Below are 14263 nucleotides of genomic sequence, written 5' to 3'. Positions count from 1 at the left end.
ACGCAAAGGATACTGAGGTAGAAAAAATAATGGCCTCCTAAATGTCCTAATTCCTAGAGCCTATAAATATGTTTTGTTACATGGCAAAGGGGAACTGAGTTATCAGATGAAATTAAGGTTGCTAATTAGCTGATATGAAGACAGGGAGTGATATGGTTTAGCTGTGTCCCCACCCAAAATCTCATCTTGAATTGTAATAATCCCCAGGTGTCAAGGGAGCGACCAGGTGGAGGTAATTGAATCATGGGGGCAGTTCCCCCATGCTATTCTTGTGATAGTGAGTAAGTTCTCGTGAGATCTGATGCTTTTATAAGGGGCTCTTCCCCACTTCATTCGGCACTTCTCCTTCCTGCCTTGCTTCCCCTTCCTCTTCTACCATGACTGTAAGTTTCCTGAGGCATTCCCCAGCCAAGCCGAACTGTGAGTCAATTAAACCTCTTTCCTTTATAAATTATCCAGTCTTGGGCAGGTATTTACAGCAGTATGAAAAGGTACTAATACAGGGAGATTATGCTGGATTATCCAGGCAGGGCTGATGTAATCAGAAGGGTCCTTAAATGTAGAAAAGGGAGGCAGAAGAGTCAGTGTCAGAGTGATGCAGTAGGAGAAAGACTTGAAAAGCCATGGCTGGCTTTGAAGATGGAAGGGGTCACAAATTAAGGAATATAGGTAGCCTTTAGTAGCTAGAAAGGGCAAGAAAATGAATTCTCTCTGGAACTTCCAGAAAGGAATGAAGGCTGCTGACAGCTTGATTTTAGCCAAGTGAGACCCATCTTAGATTTCTGACCTCAAACTTGAAGATAATACATTTGTCTTGTTTTAAGCCATTAATTTTATGGTAATTTGTTACAGCAACAATGAATAAACGAATACGGGTGTGAAAAACTTCATAAAGGAGAAAATATAAATAGTTCTTGAACATGTAAAAAGATGCTAAACCTTCATTTACAATAATTAAAATTAGACAGATTAAAAAGGCCACAATAATCTTAAATAAGAACAAAGTAGGAGAGCTTATAATGCTAGATATCAAGATTTATTATAAAGTTACGATAATCAAGCTGGTGTGGTACTAGTATACAAAAGGAAAAACAAACTAATAAAAAAAATCTAAAAGCACGTTCACATATACATGCAGTCTCTTGATTTATAACAAAGGTGCCTTCACAATTCAATGGTAAAAAATGAACTTTTCAATAAATGGTTCTAAATGTTTTAAAAAACTAATTTGAGATGGATTTTAGGACTAAATACAAAAGGCAAAATAATAAAGCTTCACAAAGAAAACATAGGAGAATACTTTCATAATCTTGGAATGGGTAAAAATGTCTTAAATAGGGCACATATACCTCAAACCATTAAAGGAATGGTCAATAAACTGGACTTCATTAAAATAAATAACTATTCATCAAAAGAACGATTAAGAAAGTAAAAGAGTAAGCCACTGGCTGGGAGAAGATGTTTACAATACACATATTCAACAAAGGACTGGAATCTACAAGATATAAAGGATGCCTACAAGTCACTAAGAAAAGCATAGACAAAACCCAACTTAATGCGCAAAGGCTTAAAGTCTTTGGATTTGACAAAAGAAGCCATCCAAATGGCCTATAAGCATACAAAAAGGTACTCCACATCATTAGTTATGAGAAAAAATGCAAATTAAAATCAGTGAGATTCCATACTGCACACTCAACAGAATTGCCTAAATCTATAAGATAGAAAATATCTGGTGAGAGTATAGGACAAATGGAACTATCATATTGCTGGTGGGGGTGTAAATTAGTGCAACTACTTTAAACACTGTTGCGCAGTATTTACCAATGATAAACATGAACTAGAATTCCTCGTCTTAATCATGCACCCAAGAGAAATAAACGTACATGTCTACCAAAAAGCATGTATAAGAATTCGTACATAGCATTCCCAAACTGGAAACAACCCAAATGTTCAACAGTTAAATGGTTAAGTAAGTTGTGATACAGTTATACAGTAGAATATTACCGAGCATTATAAAATTACTGCTGCACACTACATGAATGATTCTTATAGACACAATGTGTTGAACAAAAGAAGTCAAACACCATTCATATGAAGTCCAAACAAAGGCATCTTTGGAGATAGAAGTCAGAAGAATGGTTACCTCCGAGGGTGGGTTACAGGCAGAGATGGAGCATGAACTAGTCTTCCAGGGTGCTGGAAATGTTCTATATCTTGCTCTGGGTGGTGTTTTCTTAAGTATATACATATGTAAAAATTCATCAGTCTCAACCCTTAAGATTTGTGCACTTTACTATATATTTTATACTTCAACTTTAAAAGATAAACAAAAACTACCCTGAGTAGTTGCTTACCTATCAGACTGGCAAAAATCCGAGTTTCTTAACGTATCCTATTAGGGAGACTGCAATAAATAAGTACCCTTACACATTGCTAGCACGAGTGAAAAATGGCATAGCCCCATGGAGGCCAATTTTGAAGTACATTGCACAATTACAAATATATTTATACTTTGACACAGTAATTTCACTTCTAGGAACTTATTCTATAACTATACTCTCCTACACATGAAATAACATATATAGAAGGTCATTCACTATAGTGTTGCTTAAATAACAAAAGACTAGAAATTACATAAATGTCCATGAACAGGGCACTAGTTAAATAAATCAAGGTACATAGGAACATTGGAATATTACATAACTGTAAAAAAAAAAAAAAAAAAAAAAAAAAGAGCTAGGACAGCTTTTATACTGATATGGAAAGATCTCCCAGAAAAATCGTTGAGAAAAATCAGGCACTGAGCAATGAGCATAGTATGCTACCATTTATGTAAAAGGCAGGATAAAAACATATCTTAGTATTCACTTACATATGTAAAAGGACACTAGAAGGATACAGAAGAAACTAGTAACAGGCTTTAGCTGCACATGTGGTAGAAGGGTTTTGGGGAACTGGAGAGAGGGAGATAGCATGGAAGGGAGTTTTTCATTTTAAACACTGAAACAAAAAGATGAAATACTCCTATCTGGTGGCTTTAAAAACAGGCCAGACCGTCACCAGTCTGCAGGAAGGCAGCATCGGGTAGTAGTCCACAGGCTCTGAAATTAGAGGCGTGGGTAAAAAACCTAACACACAAATTCTTCCTACTTGTGTAACCTGGGCAGGGTAAATTGCTCACCTTCAGTTTCATTTTCCCTTACCTAGAAGATGCGATTAACCAGAGTACCAGCTTATCAATTTGCTGTGAGGATTAAATGGGATGAGATAGGTAAAGTATTTACATTCTGCCTATCTTGTTGTGCACAGAAACATACAAGTTTGTATCTGCCTCTAAGCTCTCTGCAAGGCCCTAGGGTTTGGAGATATCACCTCTCAAAGGAATATCCAGTGCCAAAAAAAGAGTTATTTCTTTATATTCCTATTAAATTCTTACATGAAATTGCTTGATAGTTTCATGCCAAGGTCAGATGTTCCACCATACATACATGTACAAAGGTACAATGGTTCAACAGTTGAAAATCATCTGTGAAATGAAAAAAAAATCCAAGCATATATTATAGCTCCAATTTAGTAAAAGAATTGGCTCTGCTTGGAGGAGGAGGAGGCATCACACTTCCCTGCCAATAACCAACCCTTTAACAATGCCTGTCTGGCAAGCCTGAGTGCTCCAGGAAAAGGCCACCAATAAAATCCTTCCAAGGTCTGTGTGGAGTAGGGAGAGAGGAAACGCAGTCAGCTCTTTTTTCTCCGCAGGAAGGGAAGACAAAACTGCACATCAGGGGAGAAGGCAAACAAATTGCCAATTCAAGCCAAAATAAGCTGCTCCTGATGGAAGCACAACAGCTGGAGCCAATTCATCCAGACACAGAGGTGAGGGGCCTGAAAACAGAGCTGGATCTGGGGACCCTGCCTCTGAAAGGCGGGGATCTTCTCAGCAAGTGATGGCCACATGCCCTCAGTTCACCTCAGCCTATGCCCACAAATGGGAGTTAGCCAGTGAGCTTTGTCAGATGTGGAAAGAAATCCTAGGTGGAAAGGAAGAAAGCGAATTAGTGAAGCAGCCAAGCGGACAAGCACCTGCGGAGCACCTATGACATGGCAGGTACTGAGCATGCACTTGACATATGTATGCCATTGGGAAGAACAGCTTCTGGGAGTGGGTATCAGGGTGTCGATTTTACAAATGAGGAATCAGGCTCAGTGAGGCAGAGTGATTGTACAAGGCACATAGGTAGAGAATGCCCAAGCCAGCCATGGTCAATGGCCTCAGCTCTCTCTGATTGTCACCTGAGTCTCTCTATGCTCAGCTCCAACAGTTCTTAGTCTAAAGCAAGAACTCATACCACTTCACCATTCTGTCTAGCCATGCGGGCACCTGGTGGCAAAGACAAAACATGTCAAGAGAAACTTAATTGGAAAACTAAGGAAGTAACTAAACCAAATTTCAAAAGAAGTGGAACAAAGAAACCCAGAAGCACATAAAGCAGCAGAGTAAAATTCCCATCTTCGCAAGAAACTGAAATGTGCCTTCCATGGGGCTTGCCTCAGGCTGGAACATGCAGGGCCTGAGTTCCTGTCTGGGACAATGGATAGCAGAATCCTGTCTTTGAACAAATCTGGGCTAGCACTGTTTCCAGGGCTGTTTGGATGTGCAGATTCCCCAATGGGAACCCCAGGCTCCAGTTTACAAATCCATCCTGCAGCTATGCTGAGATCTTGCCATGGACCCCGATATCCAGGCTGGGAAAGACACTTCTTTCTCCAGCTCCTGAGATTCCTACCCTGGCCTCAGGCTTATAATTATTTCCTTCCTTGAGGTCTTAATATAGAATAATAATAATAATAATAGCAGCTAACATTTATTGAGTCTTTACTTCTGTGTTAGGCATTGTTCTTAGCACTTTACCTAACCATCTTATGAAGTCAATAATAATATATCCCAGATGAGGTGATCAAGACACAGAGAAGGTAAGTCACTTACACAGGTTACACAGCTCGTAAGTGGAGGAGACAGAATCTGGATCCAGGCAATCTGTCCCCAATGCCTGAGCTCTTCCTTACTACTACCCATACTACTTCAGTCCACTGGAAATGATAGAGTGGAAGGAGCAGTTTTGGAAGTCAGGCAGACAGCTGTACTATTTACTGCAGTAACCGTAGGACCAGTTCAAACCAATTAATCACTGCTTAAGTTACAGGTAACGTAGAGCCAAAGTTACCTGTCATGCTCAGGAGAAAAGCTTTAGCAACCTAATTGTTACCATCGGCCGACCAGCTGCACTGGCATTACCTGGGATTAGTTTAAAATGCCACAAAACCTTGACCCACTCCCAGATTGGGGAGATTGATTTGAGAGTTGCCTCCCTGTCTCCTTGTCAACTGACTCACAATAAAGCTTTTTTCTTTTCTCAAAGCCAGTGTCACAGTATTTGCTTCTATGTGCACTGGGCAGTGAGCCCATTGCTCAGGTAACACTGCTACTTATCTCTACAACCTGTTTAACCCATTTAACCTCTGAGCCTGTCTCTAAAGCAGATACAACAAATATACTTTGAGGAATTGTTTCCATTAACCTAAGACAGAGTAGGTTCTCAATCATGTCCTTTCACCATTCTCTGTTTCACTTCCCTTTCCAAGTTGATTCATCTGTCACACACTCATTAGACATTAAGGTTGCTTCTACCCTTGGGCAAAGTTTGACTGATTTATGTTATCTTCTAGTCTATTCTATAACTATTTTGTGCCTTTTACATGTGGGACACAGCACCAGGCACTGAAGGGCTAGAGTTCAGGAAATGAAACTGAAGGCAGGGAAATCCCTCTAAAGTAGGCAAAGGCAGTAGGGTTGAGGGGAGGAGCTCAACCCCATGGGAAACGTGGCTTTAAGCTGGTAGGAACTCTACTTCACCTGCAACTTGTCTCCCTCATGCTGGCCTCCTGGCAGGGCTAACAGGCAGCTTCTTGTAGCTTCCTGTTTTAAAGCCTGCACCCTGCAGAGCACCCACTCAGGGCCTCATTCCTCCAGTGATGGAGAGCTTCTTGCTCCTGGCTGGCAGGCAGGTACATATGTGCAGAGCCCTGTGCCTGCACTCACCTTTCCTGACTCTGAAACCATTATTCAGCAGTCTATGAGCCAGGTCCCATTCCATTGTATCCCTGGGGATACAATGGAAAATAACAGGTCTGCCCTCAAGTGCTCGCCAGCATGCCCTGTTCTCCCACTGCCTCTGATGGCCTCCACACAGGTAACACTGGACACATCTTTCCAGAATGTCAGTTTTCTCTCCCAACAAAGAAATATTTCACTAGAACAGTTACAGTAACAAGTATTTCTCCCCTCCCCCTACCCAACCAAGAGAAAAGAGAAACCAAAGGAATTTATATCTGCCAGGTATTTCACATAAATTATCTCACCTAATCACAATAATCCTGAAAGGAGGAATGATTATCCCATTACAAAGATAAGAATATGGATGCTCACACAGAGATGGAACCGGTTTGAATCAAGGCTGTCTGCCTGCAGAGTCTTTGCTCCTTCTACAGCCCCAGGCTGCCTATATCAGCTCAGCCTGTCGCTTTGCTAGCTCCGACCCATTCCTTCATCTAGATTTTGTGCTTTCACAAATTTAGATTCCCTGCAATCTTCTTGTTTGTGTTGGTCCCAGGGGAAGCCAACCTCCCCCAGTCCAGTGATAGCAGTAGCAGCAATGTCCTAGGCACTGCCTTTGACTCTTTGATTAGCTTGTCTTAATTACAACCAGGCTGAAGCAGTTCCGGTATGAAGTATCTGGTCCTGCTGCAAAGCACGCAGGTTTGCTGTTACATTTTCTAGCTCCTTCTCTAACTCCAGCCCCTGTTACTCCCCACCTCCTCTGCTGTCCTTGGTTCTGCCTCTTTGTACATCATGTTTGGGCCTGCAAAGTAGTGCTTCACACTACTGCCACCCCAGGCAGCCAAGCCAGTCTAGCTCAATTCAGAAAAGAACGTGTGAGTCTCTGCCAAGAGCCACGCACTGCTTTAGGTGTTGTGAATAGGCAATAAATGAGGAAAACACAAGGGCCTTGCCTGGTAGAAGTTCAAAGTTAGAAGCTAGGAGACAGGAGTGGCCAGGAACAGAAATTATTGACAGAAGTCAGTCAGTGGTGGGGTTATAACAAGAGTCCTAAAATATCAGAGCTGCAGGGAAACTTGGTTTTCTGTTTTAACTTCTCCATTTACAGCTGGGGAAACTAAAGGCCAGAGGAGGGCAATTACTTTAACACATAACACCAGGTAATAATAACAAACATTACCAAAGCCCCTACTAGGAGTTAAGCGTCATTCTATGTGCTTTGCATATCTTAACTCTTCCCTTCAACAACACTATGAGGTAGGCACTATTGCCCTCCCCATTTTAAAGATGAGCATAGAGAATTCAAATACCTTGTCCAAGTTCACATGGCTAGTAAGTAGAAGTCTGTACCGAACTCAGGCAGTCTGCCCCTACACTGCAGTCTTTTTAATGTACTGTGAGATGGAAACTGAGTCTACCTGTGGAAGTAATGAGAAGGCTTCTTGAATGAATAGATCTAATTACGAAAACACTAAACTGTGATTATCCAGGGCCAACTAAGAGGAAGCCTCTATTAACCAGAGGTTTGAGTCCAGCTGGGAGCTCCTGAGTGCCGCTAAATACAAGGCAGCGAGGGCAGTGAGCAGAACCGCATATTTCCAAAGAAAGAGCCAAACCAATAGGAAAGAACTTTTGAATCAGGATTTATTCAAAAAACCAGAAGCAGTCCAATCATTCTTCCTTTTTATGTCTGGCTTTCTACACATGATGCCCCTCAGCCTGTGAGTTCTTTAATATGCTCGGCTGGGCGCGGTGGCTCAAGCCTGTAATCCCAGCACTTTGGGAGGCCGAGACGGGCGGATCACGAGGTCAGGAGATCGAGACCATCCTGGCTAACACGGTGAAACCCCGTCTCTACTAAAAGTATAAAAACTAGCCGGGCGAGGTGGCGGGTGCCTGTAGTCCCAGCTACTCGGGAGGCTGAGGCAGGAGAATGGCGTAAACCTGGGAGATGGAGCTTGCAGTGAGCTGAGATCCGGCCACTGCACTCCAGTCCGGGCGACAGAGCGAGACTCCGCCTCAAAAAAAAAAAAAAAAAAAAATATGCTCAAATGCCACTTCCCAGGCAGGGAGGCCAGCTCAGGTACCTTAAAAAGATGCTCAATGATATGAATTGAAATATTCAGAAAAGGAGCTTCTAGTAAACCCTTGGTCAACCAAAGACTTCCATTTTCCCCAATCTCCCCTAAAACATGCATGAGCACACGCACCATGGCTTTTGGTTAACCAAAAGTCTTCTCCAATTCTGCCACATGACTTTCAGAAGAAAGTTATCAGTGTAAAAATTACTCACCAATTACTGCCAAATTATGCTCTGAGCCACAAGAGACCTGTAAAAAAAAAACAAAGAAAATGGATAGATATTTCAGTCAGTGTATTTTATAATCATAGTTCTTTTCTAATGACACTAACATCCATTTTTGGCAAAATTTAGGAAGGAAATAGAAAGCAGCATCACATACAAAAGTTAAGATTGTAATTACAACACATTCACAGCTACGTAAAAAGAGAAAATAAAGAAATATTGAATGGAAAGGCATCAGATATTAAAGTTGTCTTTAGCTAGTGAGACCATGAGTAATTTTTTAAATCCTTTCTTCCTTTTTGTATTTTTCAAACTTTCTATAACGAGCATATGTTACTGTAAAAATGGAAAGATAAGGCAATAAAGATAACAGTTTTTGAAAACTGAACTAAAAAGACCATCACTCTCATATGGACTGATAAAATGAGCAAAGAATTCAGTGGAAACAGACTGGTCCGTGGAGAAATGTTTGACTTTTTCTCATCTGTCCACTATCCCTTTCACCTACCAGCCACACAAACTATCTGCAGTTCTTTCAACATGTCATGTTCTCTCACACCTCTAGTCCCTTGCACATGCTTGTTCCTCTACCCAGAATGTCCTCTCCTCTACTGCATACCTAAAAAATTTCTACTTATCCTTTAAAATCTCAAAGTAACTACTAAGACTCCTTTGCTGTTGTGTCTAGGCAGACTCAGGTGCACCTGTCCTTATGCTCTTAAATGTACCCCCACTGTAGCAACCATCTTGTTGCCTTTTATCATTGTTTCCTGTTCTTATGAGACTACATGTATTTTGAGAACATGGTTGAGTCTCATTCACCTCTGTATTGCACGGATGGATTGGACAAGGCCTGGGACTCAGTTAACATCTGCTAAATGAGGGAATGGATGAAAGAACAAAGTACGTAAAAGAACAAATACTTAATACATAAAAGACAATTTTTGGCTTTCTGAATCCAGGATTTCCAACCAGTGAAAGATACTTCTTGCCCTTCAGTCTCCATATGTCCCAACCGCTAGCAGGAGGAAGTGACTGGGAATACAAAGGCATAAATGGTTCCCCAGAACTAATTAAGAGGAGCTCTAGACTTTGGAGAACTATCCTGTGACCTTTATCAGGATACTCACTTTAGCTCCTTGCAAGAGGAATGTTTCAAGTACTCTGGAATGTTAATGCTGGAAGAGCCCTGGAGATACCCTACATTATGAGGAGAAGATGGAGGCTCGGGAGGAAGAAATAACTTACCGCAGGTCCTAGGCAAGTCTGTGACAAAACTAAGACTAGAGCCACCACTCTAGCCTCTACTTCTATGAAATCAACTTTTAAAATCCACATATCACTGATTCCTTATTGAATGAGATCATGTGGTATTTGTCTTTCTGTGCCTGACTTATTTAACTTACTTAAAGTAATGTCTTCCAGGTTCATCCATGTTATTATATATGACTACAATTAATATATCAGATTCTTTAAAAATGCTGAAAATGGATTTTGTTTTCTCACCACAAAAATGACAACTATGTGAAGTAATATATGTTAATTAGCCACTTTAGTCATTCCACAATGCATACATATTTCAAAACATCATGTTGTATACAGTAAACATATACAATTTTATCTGTCAATTAAAAAAATAAAATAAAATAAAAAACTAAGACTAGAGTCACTCTGATTCCCTTAATTCTCCCACAAATTCCTTTGGTAGTGTTTCTCATTCTTTCCCAGTGAAAACCACTTGTAAGTAATATTCAATGGTTCTTAGCGCAGGCCCCTGACAGCGTAGCTCAAAAGGCATTTGAGTATTAGAAGCCAATCTGCATATTCATAGGTGAGAAGGGGCAGCAAGGTTTCCTAGGCTTTTTCCTGTGTAGAAGCTGTGCTTCCCAGATCCCAGTTTCCAAAGGAAAAAGGTTACGCACACTTAAGTGGACTCCTTGACAGTGCTTATTTGCCGGTAAGTATTTCCAGGTTGTTTAGTCTCTGAGCTCCTTTGAGGCTGGCTCTGTGTCTGATTGACCTGAGGGCTCCCACTATGCCTCACTCAGGACCATATACACAGCACAAGTTCATTATATGCCTCCTGGCTGTAATGAGGTTGGTTCCCTAGGTCTGTTACAGGAAGCTATTTAGATTGAAAAATTGGAAAAAACTCAGATGTCTAACAATTGGGAAATGCTTATGTAAATTATGGTAGAACCATCTGATGGACTAATATGCAGCCTTGGAAAATGATGCTTATAATAAGAAAATATTCATATGAAAAATTACATAAAAATTGTATATATAATATGATCTCAACTCTATAACAAAGTGTGAATAAGAATGACTGGAAGGAGATACAACAAAATGTTACCAATGAGTATGATTTTTCTTTTTCTTTTTTTCTAAACTCTGAATTTTATAAACAATTTTTATAATTAGGAAAAAATCTATTAAAAACAAGAAAAAATAATGCAGTTACCACCATGGAGGAAAAAAACCCACCTGGGTATAAAATATACATGTGATAAAATCAGGAATGTTTAGAAGTAGTGGGGGAAAAGGATTTGAAGGAAATTTAAATTATACGGGTAGCTGCATCATGGTGGTAAGATTGTAAGATATTTTTTCTACTATTCTCTATTTTCAAAATATTATTTAACTGTGGTGGCAGTAGTAGTGGTGGCTGGGGCAATAGTAACTGTAGGAATTAAAGTCAGTATATATTGAGGATTCATATGTGCCAGGTGTCATGCCAAGGTACTTTATAAACATTATCACATTTTAGTCATTACAACAATCTTTTCAGGTAAGTTCCACTTTCTTATTTTAGACATAAGGAGACTGAGGCTCATACATATTAAATGATCTTCACAGCTAGACAAGTGGCAGCAGCAGATCTAAAACCCAGGTCTGCCTGATCTCCAAGCTAGTGTTCTTTACTGCTACATCATGTTATCTTTGTTATTGTTTTAAAGTTATTTTATTTTACAAAATGCAGAGAGAGAAAAGCCCTACTTCTGACTGCCAGGGTTCACCCTGGGGCTGTGACTGTAGAGCTGACCAGCCTTGAGGACCAGGGGCTTCCAGAAACAAGCCATTGACAAATGTCAGTATCAGACAGCACATTAATGAAAGAGACAGTGATGAATAGATTTTGTCAAACCAATGTAGAGCTTGAAGCTCAAAGTTCCCCACTGATTCTTGCTGTCTGTGTGCTGGCATAGAGGTCAGGCGACTGAACACCATAGGCCGCAAAATCCCAGTGTTATATATACTCCCTCAGTGAAACTGTATCAATGACCATATGCTTCATAATGCTCCTGTCTGTATCTACCCACTGCTCAGTTGCAGGCAGCTTTCTAGAAGACGCTATTAACAATGGCAATGCGCCCAGGAGAAAAGAGATTCAGGACCGGGAAACTAGGTGAGCCCCAGGTCCTCCCCTTTCTGGCTCTGAGACCTAAAGAGCAAGGTATCTGACTTGACTTCTTGAGCCTCAGTGTTCTGAGGTGTAAAAAGTAAACAGTGTCTTCCCTGCCTGCCTTACAGAATTGCTAGAGGACAAATGAGACAATTTATCCCCTTACAGCCATGCATCCCACCTTCTTTATGCACAAATCTGACCATGTCATGCCCATGTATAAAACCTTCACAGGATTCCAGTGTTGGTAGGGTAAAGCCTAAAACATCTTACAAGGCCCTCATGAGTAGGTCCCTGTTTACCTCTCTGGCCTCATTTCCTCCCTCTGCTACTCAGAACCCTCAACCCAAATAACATAATCCTTTCGTTCTATTCACATCACATTACTTTTTCTCTAAGAACATCATGTAATTTCAGGCCTTTATGCATGTTATGCTCCTTGCCTGAAATTCACTTTCTCCCACTGTCTACCAAGGCAAATCTTTTAAGACTGCTCAGCCGGGTGTGGTGGCTCACGTGTGTAATCCCAGCACTTTGGGAGGCCAAGGCGGGGGGAATCACTCGAGGTCAGGAGTTCGAGACCAGCCTAGCCAACATGGTGAAACCCCGTCTCTACTAAAAATACAAAAATAATTGGTGGGGCATGGTGGCGGGTGCCTGTGATCCCATCTGCTGAGGAGGCTGAGGCAGAAGAATTCCTTGAACCTGGGAGGTGGAGGTTGCAGTAAGCCAAGATCACGCCATTGCACTTCAGCCTGGGCAACAGAGCAAGACTCAGTCTCATTAAAAAAAAAAAAAAGACTGCTCAAACAACATCTCCTGGTAAAGCTTTCCCTGATATCTTCAGGCAGAGCCAGCTGCCCCACCCTGGCTATTCCCACAGCACTATGTATCATGGCTCTTAACACACTACGATGTCTGTTCACAGACTGTATATGTTAGGTTCTCTGTCTCTCAGACATCCAGAAGACTGCCTGCTCAGTAGTGTTTCTGCCACAAAATCTAAGTGCAGGTCATGGGGGTGAGGAGGTGGCAGTGCAAAGAGAAGGGACTCAGGGAAGGTATATGATCCCAAAGCAAGTATGAGCAGCAGGGTGGCCAATCCAGTCCAATTGGAGACTGACCCTGACATGCACAATGCGGGCAAGAAGGAGACAGCATTAGAAGGATACGGCATGAAGATGCTGGGGGCATTGAAAGCAGAGAAGGGTTCTTCTGGCAACTCCAGCACAGCAAAGCACAGAAGACTATAACAGAAGTCAGTTCTAGGAAACAGGACCCCACTATAGAAAAAGCAGGTTCCAGCTTGCTGATTGGGGCCTTCTGGAGAAGGGGGACACAACTCCCCAAAAGTAAGGGGTGAGAAGCAAAGGTGGCTGTGGAGAGCTGCTCTGTCTTAATGTTTCCCAGACATGAGAGAGGTCTGCTCTGTTCAGGGACCTCAGCCCGGGAAGTCAGAGCTGCAAAAAACAAATTCCAAACCCCCACTGCCATAGGAATAAGATCTCCCACCCACCCACCAGGCTAGACTTCATCAGTTCTTGCAAGGCCAGTTAAAACTCTCCTAGGGGTGGGGTCTTAGAAAACACAGCTGGACGAGGGCAAGAGCTGACTGATAATACGCTCAGTAAATACATGCTGAATGCATTAACGAGTTAAACAAATGAAAAATTTAAGCAAAAATTTGATGAATGTGAAAATGTTTGCCAACTGTTGGATGTGAGTACTTTGGTTCTCAACAGTACAGTTGTACCTGTTTGTAAAAACAGCTGACTGGCTCTTATAGAATACTTATAGGCCAGGCACTTGGCTAACTACTTTACCTATATTATCTCATACAGACTTATACAAAACCTAAGATATTCTTTTGTTACAACCATTTTACAAATGAAGCTGCTGGGGTTCAGAGAAGCAAGGTAACTTGCCCAGTGTTTCACAGCTAGTGGAGGTACAGGATTCTGTGATCCTTCAGGTTCAAGCTTTCTTCCTCAAAACGGTATGTACCCTTCCTTTTCTCATATAAGATGGAAATAAACTACCCATCCAGTTCCCTTACATCTGGCAAGCCCAGTGCCAGGGATGTAAGGCTGGGAGAGCCCTAGATTTACAGGGCCCAAACAACATCCTGACTGGGGCTAGGAGGGCCCACCTCTGGAATGATTAAGGAGCTGTTTCCAGGGATATTTCTTAGGGGAATGGCTGCAAAATGGCAACAAAGTTCTGTCGCCTGCCCTCCTCATGGACATCCCTTGGCCAGAGAACGCCGCCAGATTGTTCAAATCTGAATATTCTAAATGGAGAAATCGGGGCGCAGAAGACTGGGGTGGGAAACGAACACCGGGTTGCGGACCAGAACTCAGGGTCAGGTACGCCAAGGAGAGGAAATGAGGCGAGGTCAGCCCCACGCCACCAGCCAGGGGCCGCTTTCCTCTACCGG

The 14263-nt window shown here is 41.7% G+C and overlaps 1 protein-coding gene across 4 annotated transcripts in view; it reads right to left on the bottom strand.

Annotated features, from left to right (window-relative positions):
* Window positions 1-14263, bottom strand: part of SERGEF (secretion regulating guanine nucleotide exchange factor) — a 234558-nt gene that overhangs the window by 81822 nt on the left and 138473 nt on the right. For all 4 annotated transcript variants that reach the window (XR_004436276.1, XM_033208197.1, XM_033208198.1 and 1 more), the window contains exon 10: window positions 8409-8445. Coding sequence is in view for 3 of the 4 variants with exons in the window: in XM_033208197.1 (XP_033064088.1) it covers window positions 8409-8445 (37 nt within the window). In the remaining variant the exon portion in view is untranslated. The remainder of the gene's footprint in view (window positions 1-8408; window positions 8446-14263) is intronic.

The sequence above is a fragment of the Trachypithecus francoisi genome, unplaced genomic scaffold (genome assembly GCF_009764315.1).
Source record: "Trachypithecus francoisi isolate TF-2019V2 unplaced genomic scaffold, Tfra_2.0 Lachesis_group8, whole genome shotgun sequence".
Taxonomy (NCBI): domain Eukaryota; kingdom Metazoa; phylum Chordata; class Mammalia; order Primates; family Cercopithecidae; genus Trachypithecus; species Trachypithecus francoisi.
This window is presented reverse-complemented; position numbering and strand designations above follow the sequence as displayed.